Source organism: Centropristis striata, chromosome 12 (genome assembly GCF_030273125.1).
Source record: "Centropristis striata isolate RG_2023a ecotype Rhode Island chromosome 12, C.striata_1.0, whole genome shotgun sequence".
NCBI lineage: Eukaryota > Metazoa > Chordata > Actinopteri > Perciformes > Serranidae > Centropristis > Centropristis striata.
Genome location: NC_081528.1, coordinates 26,850,181 through 26,872,331, shown reverse-complemented (window position 1 = coordinate 26,872,331; position 22,151 = coordinate 26,850,181). Strand labels below are relative to the sequence as shown.

The 22,151-nt window shown below is 40.1% G+C and overlaps 4 protein-coding genes across 4 annotated transcripts; 2 read left to right on the top strand and 2 right to left on the bottom strand.

The window, feature by feature from the left end:
- Window positions 1-749: 749 nt before the first annotated feature.
- On the bottom strand, window positions 750-2,712 carry si:ch1073-44g3.1 (uncharacterized protein LOC797133 homolog). Its single transcript, XM_059346016.1, has 2 exons — window positions 2,507-2,712; window positions 750-2,229 (listed from the first exon to the last, which is right to left on the bottom strand). Exon 2 carries the CDS (start codon window positions 2,224-2,226, stop codon window positions 1,540-1,542), a length of 687 nt encoding a protein of 228 aa, XP_059201999.1. The 5' UTR covers window positions 2,227-2,229; window positions 2,507-2,712; the 3' UTR covers window positions 750-1,539.
- Window positions 2,713-3,008: 296 nt separating this feature from the next.
- Window positions 3,009-6,169, bottom strand: atp5po (ATP synthase peripheral stalk subunit OSCP). Its single transcript, XM_059346054.1, has 7 exons — window positions 6,077-6,169; window positions 5,747-5,791; window positions 5,557-5,667; window positions 5,193-5,322; window positions 3,680-3,792; window positions 3,432-3,518; window positions 3,009-3,280 (listed from the first exon to the last, which is right to left on the bottom strand). Exons 1-7 carry the CDS (start codon window positions 6,101-6,103, stop codon window positions 3,170-3,172), a joined length of 624 nt encoding a protein of 207 aa, XP_059202037.1. The 5' UTR covers window positions 6,104-6,169; the 3' UTR covers window positions 3,009-3,169.
- Window positions 6,170-7,726: 1,557 nt separating this feature from the next.
- Window positions 7,727-11,986, top strand: LOC131981661 (serine/threonine-protein phosphatase 2A catalytic subunit alpha isoform-like). Its single transcript, XM_059346053.1, has 7 exons — window positions 7,727-8,221; window positions 8,677-8,886; window positions 9,025-9,198; window positions 9,289-9,378; window positions 10,068-10,229; window positions 10,355-10,473; window positions 10,599-11,986. Exons 1-7 carry the CDS (start codon window positions 8,120-8,122, stop codon window positions 10,669-10,671), a joined length of 930 nt encoding a protein of 309 aa, XP_059202036.1. The 5' UTR covers window positions 7,727-8,119; the 3' UTR covers window positions 10,672-11,986.
- Window positions 11,987-12,167: 181 nt separating this feature from the next.
- sfxn1 (sideroflexin 1) lies at window positions 12,168-21,870 on the top strand. Its single transcript, XM_059346381.1, has 11 exons — window positions 12,168-12,291; window positions 14,493-14,662; window positions 14,770-14,940; window positions 15,488-15,586; window positions 15,702-15,777; window positions 16,132-16,217; window positions 16,965-17,092; window positions 17,178-17,227; window positions 17,447-17,496; window positions 19,268-19,315; window positions 19,485-21,870. Exons 2-11 carry the CDS (start codon window positions 14,499-14,501, stop codon window positions 19,579-19,581), a joined length of 969 nt encoding a protein of 322 aa, XP_059202364.1. The 5' UTR covers window positions 12,168-12,291; window positions 14,493-14,498; the 3' UTR covers window positions 19,582-21,870.
- Window positions 21,871-22,151: the final 281 nt, after the last annotated feature.

Below are 22,151 nucleotides of genomic sequence, written 5' to 3'. Positions count from 1 at the left end.
GGGAGATCGAGGCTGCAAAATGATTGCAATGAGCAAACAGCCACACAGCCTCTCCGCTCAAACCAAACTCCGTGCGCCATGTTGCCTTTCCACAGAGTCATCTGACATGAGGAAACAGGCCGCTAGGCGCTCAGGAAAAGAAAATAAAGAGAGTGAGTGTGTCTCTAAGCGTGCATATAAAACGTGTTTTGCGCCGATTAAAAACTCAATTGATCGTCTTCCAGCTTGCCCTCACATAACACTCATACAGATTTGGTGCGCCTACTGTAGATTACACATCACGCAAAGAGCACAATAGGCTCGCTGCGGTGGGCCAGTCCTTGAAGATCAAACAAAGACCATACAATTACATGTCGACTTGACAGCAGAGGAACTTACCTCTCTGTGCAGATTTTTAAATATACTATCAGTGTTGTCGGGTCAGATGTTTAGGTGGTTTATTTCCCTAACCTTTTAGTTGAATGATCCGGTAGAAACACCAGATATTCGATAAGGAACCTATCCACTCATCTTAATACATCAGCTGGCTGACGTTTACATTAAAATGCGGTCTTTTATAGTCTTTTTAGCCAATTTTGCTATCACACTGTGTAACAACACGTCCAAAAATTAAGATCATGCGTGTCAGCACGTCGCAATTTAATTTAATAGGGGGGAAATAAAGGTATTATTACAAGGTGATTACTATTGTATACACGGGCCCTCTTGTGTCTACAGGGAGAATTACATGCTTGCGATTTGACAGGAAATAGTTTTGTGGAAAACACAATTTATTTTTTTATTTTTGTTTCACATACAGCACATTAGCATTTATTACACATAGCACAAAGCATTTTTCTGTTTTATGAAGTAATTTTCCTAATAAACAGCATAACAACATACATGTAAATCTGAAAGTGCTTATCAAGTGAGTGTTTAGGACAAAAACAGGCTTCTACAATACATAATCAAAATCACAGAGTGAATAATAACAAATACTGTGCTCAAAAGGATATTATGCATTGACTTTTACCAGTTCAAGCTATTTAAAAGTGTATCTCAGTTTTCCTGCTTTAGGTATGATGCAGGTTATCACCAAAATAAAACACATATTGGACAACACAGAAAGGACAACCACATCCACATATTTATGCTAAAGAAATTGGTGATTTAATTTGCTGTTTGTACTAAAATGCAGTTTTTATAAATGTAGAAAATGTCACAAGAACCTGGCCATAGAAATCTTAAAGCAGAGAAACAAAACATGTCACAACTCAAGAGGAAACGAAATCCTTGATGGGGGGAAAAAACTCACTCTAGTGAGGTTTGAGCCACAAACTGATAAATACATTTTTTGCCTACACTGACTGGTGTGATTAATCCATACGCATGCATCTCTGCCAAACTGGAATAACATACTTCTAATTCAGTCATTTATTATGAGAGGATGAAGACAATGTCGAACACTGTACAAACACTCAGTCAGAGCCATGTCTAAATGGCAAAAAGTTCTTTCCTCCAACACTTGAGAAAAATGTTAGCATCTTCTTGTTCATGCATTCAAATGTTTTTTTCAAGCACTGGAGAGAAAGCTGTAGAACTGGTTTTCATTTCACTGGTTTCATCCACTTTTCCACTGGGCTCACAGAGGGGTCTTTTCTCCATCATGGCGTATGGAAAAGGTGGAACATCACAGCTTGTGAAGTCCAGTTTCTTGGGAATACTGCAGTTGCTAAAGTCAAGTTTCTTGAGCCGAGCTAGACTCTTGATGCTGCCGGGGGGCCTGCCGGGGCTGACCTTGTATCCTGCTGCTTTGGTGGTACCAAGAGGCCTCCCTGGGCTGGTTTTGAATCCCGCTGCTCTTGTTGTCCCAAGTGGACGTCCAGTACTTGTACGGTAACCGGCTGACTTTGTGGTCCCTGACGGCCTTCCTCTCCGCCCTGACTTCACTATGCCCTTCTTCTTCTTAGAGCCATCAGACCCTGCAGCCTCACTGCCCCTGATTCTCACTGTCTGAGGCTGGAAGTCGTTCTGGGTGTCTTGCATTTGACATACCATGGCTTTGTGCGCGCCCTGTTGCAAAGGGGCTAGGCTGGCGAGGGACAGCTGCAAGCCAGTGGTTGCTGGAGAGGCGTAGAATTTGTTTGATTGTGTGCTACATAAATCAAAGTGGCTGGCTGGATGACAGTCCTCTGCCAGTCCACTCATACAATAGTCACTGTTGCTGCTGGTCACTTGATGCATCATTTTCTGTTGAAGTGCAGAGAAATATAAACATTAAAAGCTACACATGCACATGTGCACCCAGGAAACCACAACCCCAAAGAAGCATTTCTAGCAGCTTACTTTTAGTGGAGCAAACAGGCCTTAAACGTTGCAACAAAAACATTAGTGATGTCAAGACAAAGCGAGGTAAACTACAGTTACAGTTTGCACACAGAAAAAGCAATAAATGCACAAAAAATGGTAATGTTTTCACACAAAAAAGGTTTATATAGTTTAAAGACGTAAAATAAATAGTTCGTACCTCATTTGTTGGTGGATGCTAGATGGAAAGGGTTAATTTCGGATCGCATACATTTCCCTTCTCTCGCAGCCACATCTTTGTTAAGACGCTCCACAAACTACGCCCTGGCGCCCATGAGCATTGTCTTGAAGCGAGACTGTGATTTATGCTGCCTATTTCATGCTCATTTAATCCTTTAAGCAGAGGTTTAGATGAGAGAGGCAGCCATTTTCGCCTGGAAAAAAAATTAATAAAACAGGATGCGCTGACCACGCATGCGCACAAAGGCTCCCAGGAAACAAGCAGATAATCAGCGTCACCCAATGTGGTCCTGCCAAATTAAACAAAGACTTATTGTCATAGCGTATAGTTACAATATTACCTAAATTAAAGATCGATGCCACTCCAGTAAATATGCAATTGCTACATTGTTCATAATATTATAAACTACGTGTCAATATCATCATCACTGGCTGTTGATAGGACATCTATATTTGGCACAATAAAAAAAAAACAAATACCATTTTCCATTTTTGTATGTTTTATTAACATCCATATGAACTTAAGTATAGACACTGGATTTGTGGAGCAACTGCAGTGCTAGAACAGATAGCAATATACATTTAGCATCATTTTCCTTTCAATGGTCTTCTCCGATCTTTTGCAAAATTAAGTCCATGGGACTTAAGTTTCCCTGATGATCTTGGTCAGCTTCTGAATCTTTGTTTTGGTGGACATGTCCACATACTTGTCTCCAATACTGACAATCATGCCACCCAGGATTGCAGGATCCGACTGTGGAGAGGAGACAACAGTTGAAATTACAGACTCATAAAAGTATGAGCAACAGACTGGTTTTTAATGGCTTTAATGATTTTATGAAAAAGCTGCACTAAGTGCAAAATGGTCTTTTATATGTCTCTGGGATCATGAATTGATACTGCACCTTTGTTTCCAGCTTGATGGTTTCACCCTTCTGAAGGAAGCCATTGAGAGCCACTTTCAGGTTAGCGAGATTAGCTTCATCCAAAGGCTAAAGTGGATACATATAAATGGGTTGGTTTTGATTATACATTTTCAGTATAAAGAATGCAATTAATTTCACATAATAGGGAATGTTGTACTGGAGGTGACCAGTTTAAGTGAAAATTCAATAAGGATGTACAGGAATATACATATGCATTTATTTCATACCTGAGCAGTGGTCACGGAGCAGATGACCTCTCCACGATGTGCGCTCATCATCTTGCCAAAAGCAGTGATGACATCACCAGTTATTGTAAGACGACCATTGTCAGACAAAACATCTGCAAAAGAAAAAGCAGAACATGTCTCAGTGAGGGGTTGTGGAGTACTTCTACTGTGTGGATGTATTGTGGAGCTTAAATTTGGCTCATTGAAAAGCCATTTAAATCTATATTATTCATATTTTACACATTTCTCCTACTTTGTTTGCATTGTTCATATTATGCCCCCAAAAAACCATTAACACACTTCCACAAAGTGTAAGACACTGAGTAAAATGTTTTCCAGCTGTATAATGTTGGTGTAGTCACTACGCCCCTGACCTCCATACAGGTCATGACATTGGAAACACTAAAAAGAGCTGCAGTTGATTTCAATTCGAGAACAGCCCACACATGATCAGCGGTAAAGCTGAGCTGTGGTGGCTGTGTGATTGTTTTCCTGTGGGTAAAGTGGTGGCACCAAAGTGCTATCCTCTGCTCGTTGCACTGCTCATAACTGCAGCTGTGATCAAACTTCAGGTTATTTCAACTTTGACCTTGGTTGCCGCCGACCTTTCAAAGCGCAACCAACGCGACTTGACCCGAAGCTACACATGCATGCAGGGGCAGTAGAGGGACGCAAAAGACACATTAACATTTACCTACACATTAAAAACATTTCTACCTATATATTGCCATGAAAAAAAATTGCATTGTGAAACATAAGCAGCCAGATGGGGCTACTTGGTTTGTGAATAGGCATTTAGTTTATGTGCTTTGCTAAATCCAATGCTAAAGTTAGCTAAGCCTGTTTATGTAGCATCTTTTAGATGATGCAACTGTTATAGGCTTTGCCTTTCTGACCACAGTAAGTGAAAAGAACATTTCTTATCATCTGAAGGCAACCTCAGCGACACTCTACAGTTGTCATAAAATTACACAGTCGGGATTAAAAAAATTCAAAGTCAAAATAGTTTTTTCTAAATAAAACGGTGCAAGACCATGTCAGGAAAGACAACAGAAAAGTGACTGTGTAAACCATTTTACCCAAGTCTGTATTACATTTCAATATGGTACCGACCATAAAATAAAGTCTGTTAGTGACAAAGAAACCAAACTGTTTCCATTTAGACTTTGCAGGGAAGAAAAAATGATGCATGTGTGTGCTTGTGATATTTCGGCACATTACATCGGAAAGTAAACTGAACTGTAAAATTATTGCACGTCAGTTCCTGTGAACAAATGTAATAAAGTAACAAAGTGTAAAACATGCCCTTTTCTTTGGCTTCTGAGTAGTGCAGCAATTAAGTACCCGAGTCCTTTCTGGTGTGTGCTTGGGCTCCTTTAAGTCATTGCTTTCATTCCTTTAACCTCTACTATCCTAACCCAATAGGCTCAACATAATGATACATGATCAACATACGATGTTATGCAAGATAATGCCATGTTACAAGGCATAGCAGCAGTCAGTGATCACTCACTGATGAGGTTGATAGTGATGGGTGAAACCTTGGCCTTTGTAAGACCGTCACTGAAAGTCTTCTGCTTGATGCTGCGTTTAACATGAGGATTCATTACAATGCTGGAAACTTTGGGGTCCTTGATCATGGCCTGAAAAACAAGATGGCACAGAAAAAAATGCATGGATAAGCAAACAGTGTTGATTAGCAAAATTTGACAGTGATCACTATCCCAAAACTTAACTTCTGATACTGACATTAATGAGACTACATAAATGAATAACCAACAAGTATATCTACATCATCTTGCAATACACTTTTGAGAAAAACACTACTTTATTCATCCATTTACCGTTAAACTGCAATTCTGCTCATTTTTACTTACGGACACTTTTCCCAGCTCCTGCTCCACTTGGTCCAGTTTGTTCTGCTTACTGGCAGCTGAGAACAGGGCAGTGGCATAGCGGCCCTCCACCCCATAGACCTGGATGGGAGGCTAGAAGGACATATAAACACACACATTAACCACGTATCTTGGTGAGCGGTTATGCTTCGTGCAGCCTGACGTTATTTACCTTGACCAGTTTTTGCCTGAGCACAGACGTGCTGAACTGGCGGGCCTAGAAAAGAAAAGAATACACAATGTAAACACAGAGAAACCAGAATTTGAGCTACCTGACTCTTGGTACGCTTTGTACCATTTACGTTAAAGACAGCTAGCTGGTAGGCTAACATGTTAGCAGTCATTCAAGTGCAATGCCTCATGTGGATCTTTTGGGACATTTAGCATTAACTGTTGGTCTCACGAGTGAACACAATAGACTAAGAAAATACTTTGGGCTATAAAAAATTCGGTCATAACCACAATAAAATGATCAAAACCATCAAATCATTGAATGTCTTACCTGCTGTCCTAGCATGTGTGCTGCCATTTTCTCCTACAGCTGTCTAGAGTAGAACAAACGACTGCGCATGTACACTTGAGAGAAAGGCGTGGAACTGTGGGTAATGTAGTCTTTTTTTACTGTGGCGTATTCTGACCCCCTATGATTCTGACAGGCGGGGTAAAGGGCTAATTGGACATCCACAAATTTCTAGAAATAAAATGCAATGCAATTTAAGTTTGACTATATTAATGTTTTATTTTTTAAAGCAAATTTTTAGTCCAATTCATTCTGATAGAAAGGATGGATCAATCAAAATCATGGAAATTGTTGTGGATTTGCAATGCAAAGTCAGAAATAAAAGCAAAGGTGCAAAAGCTACCTGTTCACAACTCCAGAGATGTAAACACATGATCAGTACCTGTTAATATAAATTGGTTAAAATCCAAAATCCAGTGTCAAAAACATAAGAGGTTAATGGTAAGAACCATGTATGAGAAGTGACATATGCTTATAACTGTAACAGTTAACACCGTAATTTCCTCAGAAACTGCTTTCTAGTTAGCATTAAAACTGCCGGTTAAAGGCCCCAATGATGACCTAATAATTGTTTCCAAACTACTGTCACAAATGGCAAATAATTTTAAATTATCTGAGCTAGTTAATTCACTCTTGGGATGTCCTGGCCACCTAAGCTAAATAATTAGCTAACGTTAACTAGTTAGTAACTAAGCTATAAAATTAGCTACTTTATTTTTTAGAGACGTTGCTGTGCAACCGTTGGTCCTGGCTGTTCCCGTGTCCGTCCAGCAGATGGCAGATCAATCAGAAATTTCACTTTTAAAATAACCGTCATCCCAAAAAAACACGATATATTTAAATCGGCTCGGAAAAATAACGCACACACACACACACACACACACAGACACACACACACACACACAGTTCCTTTTTTTTTTCTTAACCCTTGTGCCTCCCTCAAATTTACTAACCTCTCGCCACCCTCGTGGCTGCTATAAAATCACCATACATCAATATTTTTTTCAGATTTTTCCCCCCATAAATCTCTTGAACAACTTCAGACTTGTTGAAAACTACTAAACATTAAATAATTTTCAAAATGTTAACCCTTTACATGCCAGTTTATAAATTCAAAGTTTGCCATAATTTCTTCCAAAAAAACAACAACACAAAAAACGATTTTTTCCCCCCCCCCATAAAATAAATAGTAGGGAGCTCGGGTGTTGGTGGTGATTAGAGTCTTGGATATGTCAAAGATTAGAGACAAAATTGATTTGATTGCATTAGTGTTTTTTATTTAGTGCCAGATACTCCCTCTGGTGTCCCTCCTGGCCAAAAAAGGCCACGCACACTAAAACTGCTATTAAATCACCATACATCAATATTTTTTTTCAGATGTTTTTTCATAAATCTCTTGAACAACTTCAGCCTTGTTCAAACTATCAAACATTAAATCATTTTCAGAATTTTAACCCTTTATTTGCCAGGTTATATATTTGAAGTTTTCCATAATTTCTTCCAAAAAAACACAAAAAATTATATATTTTTTTCCCCATAAAATAAATGGTAGGGAGCTGGGGTTTTGGTGGTGATTAGAGTCTTGTATATGTCTCTAAGGTCCCGCTGGGGATGTAATGACGTAAATGTGATTTGTTGCTCAGCCTCGCTCTGGACCAGAGTTGGCAGGGTTGGGTCTACTATTTCTCCCAGCTAGTCTTATAGTCTTATAGCCTACTGAGAGGTGACTGCGTGACCTTCGTCGTTTCTCAAGGAGAAGCACATCATTTTTGTATCATGTGAGTTAAAGACTTTAGTCCCCACCAAACTGCAGGGACGCAGGGCAGTTGACGCATTCGTTTTCGCGGAGCACACACACACACATTCAGACTCACACACACACTGACATACACATACAAACTGCGAATGAGCAGAGAGCCTGCTAGGACGGAGCATAGCCGGGACATCAACACGTAACGAAACAGCGAGCGGTTTTCCTGAGCTATTTTAAAGCTGGTCGGCTCGCTAGCTGACAGCAAACCAGGCATGGACGACAAGTCTTTCACCAAGGAGTTGGACGGATGGATTGAACAACTGAACGAGTGCAAACAGCTGAGTGAGAACCAGGTCAAAGTCCTATGTGAAAAGGTAAGCCAGGCGAGCTATTAACACCTGTCATTAGCTTTCTACAATGCTGGGGGCTCATTAGCTTTTATGTCCTGCATCGTCGTGCTTAGAGGAAGTATTGCCTGGACTAACGTCAGATAATGCATGTGGCCTTGCTTTGGAGCACACCATTTGGCTGCAGCAGCATGCAGTACATTGCTATGGGAAGCAACTCGCCAAGAAGATGGAGGAGGATGCCTGCTCATATGTTTTCCCTAGCTACGCCCACTCCTGGTACCTCTTCCTCACTGGAGTGCACTAGCACTACCACAACAAACCAAAAATAATCTGCTGCATCCTTCACAATCTGAAATATGATACATATTTTGTGTATTAATAAGGCTTAATGTGTAAAACACATGCATGCCTAACCTGCACCACTCTCTGTTACCTGTTAATCAGCATCCTTCTGTGTTTTTTATGTGTTCTCATTTAAGGCCAAGGAGATCCTTACGAAGGAGTCCAACGTGCAGGAGGTGAGATGTCCAGTGACAGTCTGCGGAGATGTCCATGGTCAGTTTCATGACCTAATGGAGCTGTTTAAGATCGGGGGCAAGTCTCCAGACACTAATTATCTCTTCATGGGAGATTATGTTGACAGAGGCTACTATTCTGTGGAGACAGTTACTCTCCTGGTTTCTCTAAAGGTAATACCACTCTGCCACTGATGCTGTGATATATATTATAAGAAAGTCAGCTACAGCTGGGATATAAATTTGGACTTTTCTGCATGAATCATATTTATGGATGATTATTGATATTTATATATACACTTTTCTATGTAGGTAAGGTTCCGTGAACGAATCACAATTCTCAGAGGGAACCATGAGAGCAGACAGATCACACAGGTTTACGGCTTCTACGACGAGTGCTTAAGAAAATATGGGAATGCTAATGTTTGGAAGTACTTCACAGATCTGTTTGACTATCTGCCCCTTACTGCGCTGGTAGATAACCAGGTAAGGTTGTGTATTCAGATGTAGCATGTGCCATCAAGCAAAAACACAGGGACTGATCATTTGTCATTTATTTTCTCTTTCTTCTGTAAGATCTTCTGCCTCCATGGAGGATTGTCCCCTTCAATAGACACACTGGAACACATCAGAGCGCTGGATCGCCTGCAGGAGGTTCCTCATGAGGTAAATTCAGTCCATGTTAATTTTACACATTTGATAAATTTCTCTTGAAGGCCCTTTTAGATTATAGATTACTCTGTAGTTTAGGGTCTTCATTTATTATATATACAACAATGACATGAAGGCAGTTGTTGGCAATTAAAATCTTAATTTTCAGATTCCCTCCAACAATGCCAATACAATGTTTAAGAAAGAAAGGAAGAAGATCACACAAGTAAAAAACAAGAAAATATAGGCATAAAGTAGTGTGAGTTAAAATAAAAGGAATACAATAACAAAACTAAATGAGCTTAGTGCATATAAAATAAAGGAATAAATAATTAGACAAGTAATAGACAAGTATATATTATATACACTACAGTAGTATGCATATATATTATATGTAGTATAAATCTCTCTATATATATGTTTGTGTGGGTTATCATTTAAATTTTTTAGCAAAATGCCCCAAAAGATTGCTGGTTTTTGCTTTTCAACTGTGAATCTTTTTTTTTTTCTTGTTGTTTTTTAGTCCAAATTTGCTGGCTCAAGAAAATAACAGATAAATAACAGATATATTCCAGCAAATTGATCAATAATGAAACTATTTTTTTAGCTGCAGTCCTGATAAAACTCTGTAGTTCAACAGTATTGTATTGTGTGTTTGCATGTACAATAGACTAAACTGCATCAATGTTTCCTCCATGTTTCAGGGTCCAATGTGTGACTTGTTATGGTCAGACCCAGATGACCGTGGTGGCTGGGGCATCTCACCCCGTGGTGCTGGTTACACCTTCGGGCAAGACATTTCCGAGACCTTCAACCATGCAAACGGCCTAACTTTGGTTTCGAGAGCCCACCAGCTGGTGATGGAGGTACTTTGACTTTGTTTATCTGCTGAAAGTAATTCTCTTTTTTAATTGGAGACACTGTAAGATGCGGCTTTGACACGAAATTGTGAATTAAAAATAGCTGACATGTGGGTGATCTCTTGATGCAGGGTTATAATTGGTGCCACGACCGCAATGTAGTGACGATCTTCAGTGCACCAAACTATTGTTACCGCTGTGGAAACCAGGCGGCAATCATGGAACTTGATGACACATTGAAATACTCCTTGTAAGTATTTAAAAATGTATATAAATGTAAATTTTAGTGTGGACTTTTGGCACTTTTTCCCAAAATGAATTGAAAGCAAGTGTCCAAATGTGACCTGATGAGGAGTCTTGTCCTGTTTGCTTCAGCCTACAGTTTGACCCTGCACCACGCAGAGGGGAGCCTCATGTGACGCGGCGTACACCAGACTATTTCCTGTAAAGATCACTGGGGGGGATGGCAAGAGGCTACACACAGCATTCATAACCCTATGGACCAAAACATGTGTGCCATAATCACAATGAAATGGAAACTATCACATCTAGCTAAAGACCACATCCTTTCAACTTTTTCCTCTCTGTGCATGATGTTTTTATTGCTAGAAATGATTGCTACTATGAACAATACCATCACAATACCTGCTGGTTTGTCAGGAAACACGAATGCTGAGAATAACAACTAAATGTAAGTAATATTTGTGTTAGAGTGTTAATGATGAGTGTTTCCATATACAGTATGTAAGCTGCATCTTTCACTTGGCATGGCCTCAAACCAGAGGTTGCAGTAAATATAATGTAAACTCTTTTTCTTTTTGTAACTGAAGCGCAACAGTTTATTTTGTGAAGTGAGATGATAGCGTTAGACGTCGGAAATGAGTATGTTCTCTTTGCACTTTTGTATTTGATTTTTATCACATGGCACTGACAAACTATGTTCTTTTTTATACCCTGTTTAAGTGTAAGTAGCTCTCTTTCTGCTCTGCTGTCTCTTACGGGAGTTAATGTTATTCATTTAAGTAGGCAATATTGGTACAAATGACATCAGTTGTAAAAAAAAAACCCAAAACCTTAACATAATGTTTTGCAGCCACAGGTATACAAAATAAAGACTGAAGTTGCTTCGTCATTTACTTCATTTAGGCAGTTTGTGGCGTTATTCCCTCTCAACAATCACCACTAGATGGAAACAGACATCCAATAACTTCTGATGAGCAACTCTTAATAGGATAATCAGCACAGTGACTATCAGACTGACTATGAATGAATGCAGGAAACTGGATATGTTTATGTATATATTTATCTTAAATTTTATTACAGATATTTGGTATGTCATGATTATAAAACATGAGAAAGGTAAGACTGTTCTTTTGCTTTTTTTATTAAATCTATACATTGATTTCTTTATTTTATTTTCATGTATTTATTTTTCATTTAATTTCAGGAACTTGGTATATCATGATTGTGAAGTAAGACTGCTGGTTTGCCAAAGATGACCCATTTTTCTTTTTTGTTTAATGATTTCTCACTTATTTATTTAAACAATAGTCAAATCATGCTTTGCTTGTTTTAAGGGACATTTATGTTTTCACAAGGCGTTACTATTGCCCATTAATGTCGGGCTTTCGTGTGGAAATCCAAAGTTTTACCAGTTATTAATGATTTACTGCCTGTGAATCAATGTGTCACAAATGTCACAGCATTGCCGGATGTGTTGCTCAACTCGCTGTCAAAAATAAAAGCCTCTTTGAAAATACAAAGTGAAATGTAATTTAATTTGCCAGCTCCGGTGCTAATCCAAGATTTTATTTTCCTACAAAGGAGTAGAAAGTCATCATGCATTTTCCGGTATTTTTTCTATCAGTCATTTATCATTACAACTCCAATCTTTTCCAATGTGAGCTGCTGCTGTGAGGCGGGGCTTTTACTTTGTCAGTGAGGTTCCTGGGGCTGGGGGGATGTGCCTCTGTGTGCTCTGTAGCTGTGCTGACGCTACTGCATGTAAAATTAGCTGGCTGCAGCCTTTCAGGGACACCTCTTGCGGACCGCCGGAGCCCACAGTGCAGTAAGTAACCTGTCCATATCTTTTAAATGGGTCCATAAAGACGTCGACATATGAGAGTGCTGCGTGCACCTTGTGTCTGAGGTCGGGGAAAGTGTCATTAGACGCGAGGGGCTCCTGGAGAAGCCTGCTGGATGTGTGGATGTGGCAGGCTGATACTAGTTGAATCTGGGGCGCACCGCTGGACAATTATCTGGCTGGACAGATGTCGTGCCTAATTGCTCGTTTAAAAATCATAACACTTTTATTTGTATTTTATTTTTTTTAACTGGTGAGTGTCTGATCGCTTTGCTCTGATGCACCATCACCTTCAGTTACAGTCCAGATTTGACTGGTCTACGTCGGGTTGAACAATTAACCGTATCCAGTCACAGAGCTTGTTTACCCTGCGACCACTGACAGAAAGCAGATATTTCCAGTGCAATAGATGCCGGATACACAGGAAATCATTGTTAAAACATCTGGCAGGAAATGCTGTGTGTAGTATTGGGGTGATATATTTGATTGTGAGGAGTTGTTGTGAATTGCAGGTTAATGTGTAGCCACACAGGCCGCCTTTGATTGGTTAAGAGTGAGGGGGCAGAGGCAGCTCAGGGTTTATAGATCAAAGGCCGGTTCAGTCCAAAGTTCAGTCATCTGATTTTATCAATTAACCATCATTATATCAATGCTATTAACTGGAGGAATCAGTCTTTAACCATTATTCAAACCAACTCGTGCACTGATTTAGTGTTTCATTGGACAATCTCAGAGAAGGGGGGTGTTTTGTTGTCATCTCGTGAGAATCCCATGGAGTTTAATTCAATTTAAAGGGACAGCACGCCCCCTACACGCCAGCAAACAAGAGACTTTTCTGTTTTATTGTCAATCCAGCAGCCATCTTTGGTGCAATTTCAGGTAGAGTTTCATCATGCTGATGTAGGTCCTTGTATGGGCTTCCTGCACTTTGGTGTGCCCTTGGTCTGTCAGTAGTTCAGCTGGAGCATGGAACAAATGGTTAATAAAAACCAGATCAGACTGGGTTATCTGTACACATACACACTGGGAACAATGTTCCATGCACATCCACAGAGCTGTTGTTTTTCCTAGTGCAGTCTCTATTCAGTGCAGGCCAATCTTATCAGGTTTTGGATTATGAGATCATAAATGCATAAAACTGTAATGAAATAGTCACTATTAGTGGTGACAATAAATATTGCATAACCCACTGTGCTTTACTCACACAACCCTTATGCAATGTGTAGTTGATCGATAAAAATATGAAAAACTTTGTGCAGGCATTCACAATGCACATGCAGACGGTTTTGTCACTTTCCAAAAGCTGCTTTTCAGCCACAGTTTGGGGGTTGGTGTGCAGTGCGCCAATAATAGGGCTTTGCAATTTAGTGCTTCACAACCCTTGTGTCAGGTCAGCCATCACCATAGCAACATTATGCTGAATAAGCAGCATGGCAATCCAGACAGGAGGAGCATTATTTTCACGAATCCCCCTCACTGACTTGTATCTGCAAAAGAAAACAAGAAGCGAGGGACCGTAGCGGTGGGTGAGTGCTGGAGCAACCCTGGAACAATATCAGTCAGCATCAGCCTAATACATTGCAGTTAGGAAACTTATTCGAGATAACTAATCCTCAGACATTCAAGGCCGCTTTTTTATTCACTATAAAGCAGCTGTAGGTGCTATACAACAAAAAAATCAAACCATAGAGAAAAGCACAGTCTGTATTCAGAAACTGCGCCTTTTATTGAACAGCTGTACAGCTGGACCTCAAGATTGTGAAGTCACACCTCAGGTAAAAATACAGTGCTGTTACAATCATTTCCCAGCTGCCACATGGATGTATTATAGAGCTGGATATGATGCCCTGCTCTGCCTTGCAGCCATTTTTTTTCAGTGGTCACTGATAGCAAAAAGTCACCTGCAACTATGAGGCACGGTTGTGTTAGACCCGTAAACACTGACCAATCAGAGCAGACTCTGCTTTGTTAGAAGTGGGTCTTAAAGACGGACACCATCAGAGTGTTTCAGACAGATAGTGTACACAGGTATATTCAGACGGACAGTATGAGAAAAATAATGTGTGTTTTTAACATTAAAGATTGAAAACGACTAAATGTCCTTGAACCTTGTTGCATCACTCCAGCATACTTTTCTGCACTGACAAATAACTGATAAGAGTTTCCTAACGTTTTTCTCTCCCCAGATAAATATGGCAGCAGAGCTATCCACCTCCATAAACATCAAGGAGCCCCGGTGGGACCAGAGCACATTCGTAGGTCGGGCCAAACATTTCTTCACTGTCACAGACCCCAGGAACATTCTCCTCACCAACGATCAACTAGCACATGCACACAAAGTCATCACTGACTACAGGTAAACCGGTCTGTAACTGTAGCAGCAGCAACACACCACTTACAGGATGTCAGTTCAGTGCTCTTATGAGTGAGTTTAATTTAAATGTTATCTTTGCTGTCCCCTAGAAAGGGTGTAGTCTCCCCAGGACTGACAGAAGATGAACTGTGGAGAGCCAAATATATTTTTGATTCAGCCTTCCATCCTGATACTGGAGAGAAGATGATCCTGATTGGCCGCATGTCAGCTCAGGTGCCAATGAACATGACGATCACTGGATGCATGATGACATTTTACAAGTAAGAACATGAAGGATTTCATTGTAAGACTTGAATTGTTACACCCAAGCCCAAAGGTTTAACCCTATCACTGCCACTATTCCTACTTCTGCTGGTGAAACTGTAACATCCCAGGCTTTTTTCACTTGATCACAGTAAGAAAAGCACAGGAGTGAATTATAGAAGGGGTGATGGCTAAATTCCATTCAGCTGCTTAAGTTTAAGGGTCCTGGTATTGTGCATGCAGGCTCACTTTTATGGTTAACTGGGACAATTTGTCTTCTATCCGACAGAAGTTAGCATGAGCATCACATAATATTTCATAAAACTTGTAAAAACAAAAAATAATGTTATAATTAATGTCAGTAAACAACTGGGGAGGTTTCATGATGATATTTGTTGGTTAAATCTGATTCACCTGTAGTGAATAAGCCTAGTAATGGGTAGTTTGAATCAAACTCTTTCTAGTATAGTCTGTTTATATAATTTGAACAAAAAACAGCATTTTTCTTCTGCGGATTCTTCCGCTCTGTCCTTACTAACAACTCTGCCGTTTTCAATCTTGCAGGACAACTCCAGCTGTGTTGTTCTGGCAGTGGATCAACCAGTCTTTCAATGCAATAGTCAATTACACCAACCGGAGCGGTGATGCTCCCATCACGGTCAGGTAGGAGGCAGACGTTTCGGCACAGACACTGGCTCATATTAACCCTTTAATTTAACAGTTGTTTCTGTGTGTGGACAGTTTTGTGTGATATGACCGGTGACTCTTTTGTTTGCAGTCAGCTTGGCACAGCTTATGTGTCTGCCACCACAGGGGCGGTTGCCACCGCTCTAGGACTAAATGCACTAACAAAGGTATCAGTTCATCTAACCCCATTCTACATCTCATTTTAATGTATCGAACCTCGGCCGCATGGGCGCTCTGACATGAAGTTAGCCATGCACAAATAGTCTCTTTGTCATAGAAGAGCCGTATTATTTACAGGGTCATGCTCTGGTATCAGCATGCTGTCCTGCCAGCTCTTACAGTGACTTTATGTCCAACATCCTGATATATGTAGAAAAGACTACATGTACAACACCTGAAATATAACCTGCAATAACGTCCATTGTTCTGAAAGGTTAAATTGGCTGTGCTATCAGAGTACAGCAGAGCCAAAGGATTAATTTCTTCCCCCTTGTTTTCATGCCTCCTCTCTCCCGCTGCAGCACATCTCACCCCTGATTGGACGGTTTGTTCCATTTGCTGCTGTAGCTGCTGCTAACTGTATCAACATCCCTCTGATGAGACAAAGGTAAGGATGACATGCAACATGCAAAGTAAGTCATTGTTTTCAAGCATGTTGACAATTAAAATATATTACAGCTTTGACCTTGAAACCTTGGACACGACACCAATGGTAGAAATTTACAGAACATTCCTATTAGTAGATGTAATACAAGGTGTTTCTGATGTTTTTTTTATATATATATATTTTAAATGGATTTTTAAATTAAACAAACACAGACACACCCTTCAACATTAACAGAAGCCAAACCAAAAAGAAAGCAACAATACAAAAAATATGACGTCAGACGCTTTTAGTATATTAACATTAAGTTGAAAGAAGGAGATGAAAAAGATATACACATGCACAAACATATACATATACATACACATACACATACATTCAAAAGTAATGTGATCAACAATCAACCAATTTTCTTCCAGAACCAGCAAGAGTCAGAGTCTCTCTAGAGTTGGTTGGTTGGTTGAGATCATAAGTGAGTTTCTCCAGAGGGAAAAGAGTCGATATCTGTGACATACTCATGCTAAATGTGTGGACCTGCGAAGCCAGACGCACTTTTTTAGCCAGAAATAAAATATTTCTTAATAGTAATTTACTGTCTGTACCAAAACTATAGGAGTATGTCTAAGACTGACCTTCTGGATCACAGAAGAAACTCTTTCCAAAATGTCTGGATGCCGTCATGTGACCAAAACAAGTGGATGAATGTACTCTTTTGTGCCTTAGTTGATTTAATTTGCTTCTCGTCTTCAGAGAACTTCAACACGGCATTCCCATCACAGATGAGAATGACAACAGGTTAGGAGAGTCTACAAAAGCTGCACAGCAGGCCATCTCTCAGGTTGTGGTCTCCAGGATCCTCATGGCTTCTCCAGGAATGGGTATTGACATCAAAAGACTTGGTCATGTTTTTACACATGTGGTGAAAGTGCATTGTGCAGTGATATTTTATTTCTGTAATTTCAGCTATCCCTCCGTTTTTAATGAACCATTTGGAAAAGAAGGCCTTTCTGAGGGTAGGCATATTCTTCATAACCTCCTCAACAACACCACGACCATGAAGCTTTACGTTAAACTCTGGGAACCTCATGTTCCACGCTGTGTCTACCACTCAGGTTTTTTGTAATCACACATCAGAGGAATGAAAAGCACTGAGGACATGAGGCCGCTCTAGTATGTAGGAATTCACCACTGCTTTTGTGCCCCTCACTCGTGTTTCTGCCTGCTCTTTTCAGAAGTTCCCATGGATGAGTGCACCTATTCAAGTCGGCCTGGTGGGATTCTGGTGAGTCGTCAGAGATGGTCCACCTGATAAGCAGCCATGTCAGATCCCTTTAATCCACTTATTTTCTTATAGGGATGTGAATTTTATCAATCCTTAGATTTATTGTCACTTTAAATGTTGCTTCTCAGTTGTTCTTTGTAAACACATTAAAAGTTGGCCCCTCCTCCTCGCCTCAGCCACATCAGAAGTGGTCTTCAGTCTAGCTAGCTAACAGGCAAAGTATTTGTCTCCAGACAGGAGAATTTAATGGAGCCTCAGACTCAGAAGACACACATTACAGTGTCAGCCAGGGCAGAACAGAGCCCCGGGTGAGGAGAGGCCAAGGAGTGACAGCTGGAGGCAGAGAAACACATCCCCAACACAGCAAAATGAAAAGAAATGGAAAACAGAGGCAGAAAGCAGGGTATCTGCAGATACAGACACTGCCACACATTTCCAGTGGGTCATCAACTGAAGAATGAGAGGGATTACTTTTGTACATTTAAGGAAAATCATACTTATTCTGCCATTATTTTTTATTGTGAAGAGGAATGAGCTCATACGATTTTTTAGTTCCCTAGAAAAAACCTCTCTCAGCGCTTTTACCACATTTCTGAATTTTCAGTCATTTAAGCAAACGTGCCTCAGAGTCCTGTCCTTCACATATCCTCCCATGTGTTTCACTGGTGTTTTTCTGGCTTCATTTTACCACTCGTGACCTCTGAAGGACCAATTAAAATCATGTGCAAAATTCCTCCAGTTCAGCTCAGATAACGTGACAGTGGCTGTATCCCAAAGTCAAGGATTCTTCCTTGGTGGGATCCTTCCTTCGTAGTGGGGTCCTCCAGAGACGAGGCCAGAGTCCTTCATTTCACTGTAATAACACACAAATGGAGCAGCCTTCAGTGTGCAGCTGTGTGTCATGGCGTAATTGGTCGGTCCTGCTTGAATTCAACGCTGCAATTTTCAAAACCAGCTCACAACATGGATGTGTCTTTGGCATCAGCACTCTTCCACATATTTGTGGAAATCAAAGAAGATGCTTTAAGGTTGAATCTCCACAATTTAGCAAAAAAAAAAAGCCACAAGGTGTTTTAAGCCTGAATATTTCACTGACTCTGGACTGAATTTGGCCGCTACTTAGTTTCATAAAAGCAGCGGCGCATAACTCACCATGGAGATGTGTTCTGTGATTTTTTAAATTTTTTATTTTACAGTGCACTAACAGTGATTTTTAAATAAATAAATACCAATAACGGATAATAGAAGACTGTCGGTCTGTTGACACAATAAACAAATGTATAACATTCTGAATGGCATAGCTGCGTACACTTTGCATAGTCCATCATCATTCTGACGCATATATATGAATTAACAATAACTTTTGCGACTGAGACAGAATCAATTAACTTAACTGGCAATGTGTCAGATGATGTTTATTATCTTTTAGCTAAATACACTGGCATTAGTTTGTGCATTTGTTTTGCTTGACTTCGAACACATTTTTTGTAAGTTACCGGGACAGTCCTTCGACGGGTGTCGGAGCTGTTTGAGGATCTTCCTTGACACAGCCAGTGATTTGAGCAGTACATCCTGCCACTAGCACGCACGCGCGCACGCGCACACACACACACACACACACACACACACACACACACACACACACACCTTTTAGGTGCGTTTTAGGACCTTTTAGGTTCCTCTCGTTTATCGTTTTCATTTTGACAGACAGATGACATCAGAACAGGAAGCTCTTGACTGTACGTTTCACAGATCTGCGTTTCTTTTTCAGCCTGGTGTTTGCCACTCCACTGTGCTGTGCATTGTTCCCTCAGAAGAGGTGAGTGAAAGTTAAAACTTGACCCTGAGATAACAGTAACCAGTGTAGGAACCTTGTCCTCTCTCTGGTTGAATATATGCAGAGTTTGCATAATTCTTGCATAATCCGCCTACAGTGTGTGTTTGACCCATTAACCCCTGCGCTTCTCCCATTCCTCCGCCTGATCCAGTTCTATGTCAGTCAGCCGCCTGGAGCCTGAGCTGCAGGAGAAAATCCGGGCCAGCCACCCCGGGGTGGAGAGGGTCTACTTCAACAAAGGGCTATGAGTGTGTAGCCCCCTCATCCAAACACTGCCATAACACAGCTGCACCGACCGAGCGGTCCTCACCTCTCTGCCAGCCCTCCTCATTCAGTGTGCCAAAGTTAAGTTTGTGTCTCCTCATTTCCACCATTCAGATGGACACCTGAGGACTCTCCCTCTCTCAGTCTCTTTGTAATGAGATGTTCGCTTTTGTCAATGTGATTGTCGATTTTATTGTAACTGCTAGAGAAGTTTTTCTCCGACTGGGCCGGATGAAAAGTATGATGGCAGATACTGTATAGTGGCCAGTGTAAGGTTGTCTAAAGTGGACATTTTTCTGTGAAGTATTTTTTTTAAGTTGGTGACTCTGTCATCACCAAACCATTTTCATATCTGAGGTTGGCAGTCAGTTTATTTCTTACCTGCATTATTATTGATTATAATCAGATTTTAACATTGATTATACAAAGACCTCATGCATTTGCCAAATCTGTACACGTTTTTTAGACCTCATCACCGATTACAACCTCCTACTCTTGACCGTGTCGTTTCAAAGAATGGCATTCACTCTAACTCACTCTAATTCAGTTCATTTTGCCAAATGAGTGATATCCAGCGAGCCTCGAGGCCTCTTGACATCTAATCATGAATCTGAAAAACAACTCTCCAGGGATCCACCCTATAAAATGTGATGCTATGATGGTGGCAGCCATTGATGGGCCAACACGGTGCTATTTGATGTCTTAATAATCAGTGTTTATCATACTATTTATTCTGCTTGCCAAACATGCATGAACAAACCACTCCTCATATGATTTAATCTCTGTGAAAAATATTTTTTCTGTAAATTCAGTCACGCCGAGGCCACACTCAGGCGAGCTGAGCGGCGGAGACAAAACGTGTCATAAATGATCATTTTAGGGAAACACACTGGTTCTCACTTACTAATCCATAATCTGCGATAGTTAATCCAGGATTTTATGATCATAGCATTTATACCACCAGTATTCATTCATGCCTTACACAGACTTGTACGTTCAGCAACCTTAGGGGTCTGAATCATCGCACAAAGTGACATATTTTAGATTTTGTCATAAGAGGTATTATACAGGATTCCCACAGTAATTAACTATTTGTTTTGCCGCATTGTTTTCCAGACATGCATCCACTTGGTAATGTAAAATTTTTATATGAACAGTAACAGAAAAGTTAAACATTTTTCCATGAACTTCTGTGGGAACCATGAATATAATGAGATTATATATACATGCATTAGATATGGATGTCAGTATTGTATTACTGACATAGATATAGTATTTTATAAGGCTAGAAAGATACACAGAAGGATCCATTTAACTAATGTGTGGTTTAAATATGAACCGAACCTGCTCTGTGGACTCATCACAGAGATCTGACCTCCACCTGTGAATTCACAGTTAATATCCTGGATCATTGACAACCCCGCGCTCAGTTTTTCACTGTATGTTGCTGTTAAAGTGAGAATATGCACACATTAGTTATAACATCAGCACACTATCAGAGATAAAGCAGGTGCAGTCTTCAATATTCAGATGATAACGACCTGTCCGGTATATTTGGACGCAGTTGGTTGTGTGAGCCTGCTACTGTTTTTTTTACGGTACAAAGAAGAATAAAGAATTCTTTATTATTCGGCATTTAAATTCAGGGATCGCAGTGAAAAAAGATGGACCTGAAGCCAGAAAACAACAAGCAGTTTTAAGCAAACCTATCTTCATTCTGAAAGTTTAAAAATTATTTTAGTCTCCAGTGTGTGTTAAAGTCATTTGGTCCAAATGCTAATGTTTACATTTAAATTGCATAAAAATGCTTGTGAACAATGATTTGATTGCATCTTTTGCTCATCATGGTGTGTAATTTCTGTAAGGTGTTTAATGTTTAATATAATGTAAATCTACTTACATATATTGCTGTATAAGTAACTTTACTTTAGATCGTCAGTGTTTCATGAGAGATGTGTTGGAGTCGGAGCCGTTCCCTAGCTGGTTTGAAGTGAAGTTTGTTATTATTCTAGTGTTAAAAGGTTAACTGAATGTAGCATTTTGCAATTAACAGCTGTTTACGATGTGTTAGTCCAGAGAAGCACAATGTTGTAACAGATTTAAAATGCTGCACATTTTAAAAACTTGTTAAACCTGTTCAGTTTCCTGACCACAATGTTTTTGAGTACACTGATCTGTGAGGGAGGAAAGAAAGATAAATACGAAACTTTCCCTTTGGTTGACATTATTTCCGAGTGTCCCCTGACCTCTGACTGCATCCCATGAGAACTAACCCCCCCTTTAAAAATATATTGAATTAACTACCTAATAAATGTTAACAAGCTTCAATCTACCAAATGAGATGAAAGTCACTACAGCCAAAGCGATACAAACCGACTCAAGAGAAACAAGTCATTTGCAGGTTGCATTAACTGAAATGAATATTTTTTAAAAATATGACATAAGCCTAGTATTTGTTTTGCAGTACACTGGGGTGATTTGATGTTTAGACTAACTGGATGAAATAAAGTTGATGAAATCTTGTATCTGGTGTTCGTGGATTATGTTCAGCCCC

Bases quoted from the DNA above. Each gene is read 5' to 3' on its own strand.
- si:ch1073-44g3.1 (XM_059346016.1), bottom strand. From the start codon at position 2,226: ATGATGCATCAAGTGACCAGCAGCAACAGTGACTATTGTATGAGTGGA.
- atp5po (XM_059346054.1), bottom strand. From the start codon at position 6,103: ATGGCAGCACACATGCTAGGACAGCAG. The intron at 5,792-6,076 runs GTAAGACATTCA...TTTCTTTTCTAG, and splicing joins CACACATGCTAGGACAGCAG to GCCCGCCAGTTCAGCACGTC. The intron at 5,323-5,556 runs GTAAGTAAAAAT...CTTGTTTTTCAG, and splicing joins AGGAGCTGGGAAAAGTGTCC to GCCATGATCAAGGACCCCAA.
- LOC131981661 (XM_059346053.1), top strand. From the start codon at position 8,120: ATGGACGACAAGTCTTTCACCAAGGAGTTGGACGGATGGATTGAACAA. The intron at 9,379-10,067 runs GTAAATTCAGTC...TCCATGTTTCAG, and splicing joins TGCAGGAGGTTCCTCATGAG to GGTCCAATGTGTGACTTGTT. The intron at 10,230-10,354 runs GTACTTTGACTT...CTCTTGATGCAG, and splicing joins CCCACCAGCTGGTGATGGAG to GGTTATAATTGGTGCCACGA.
- sfxn1 (XM_059346381.1), top strand. From the start codon at position 14,499: ATGGCAGCAGAGCTATCCACCTCCATAAACATCAAGGAGCCCCGGTGG. The intron at 15,778-16,131 runs GTATCAGTTCAT...CTCCCGCTGCAG, and splicing joins GACTAAATGCACTAACAAAG to CACATCTCACCCCTGATTGG. The intron at 17,228-17,446 runs GTAGGCATATTC...TGCTCTTTTCAG, and splicing joins AAAAGAAGGCCTTTCTGAGG to AAGTTCCCATGGATGAGTGC.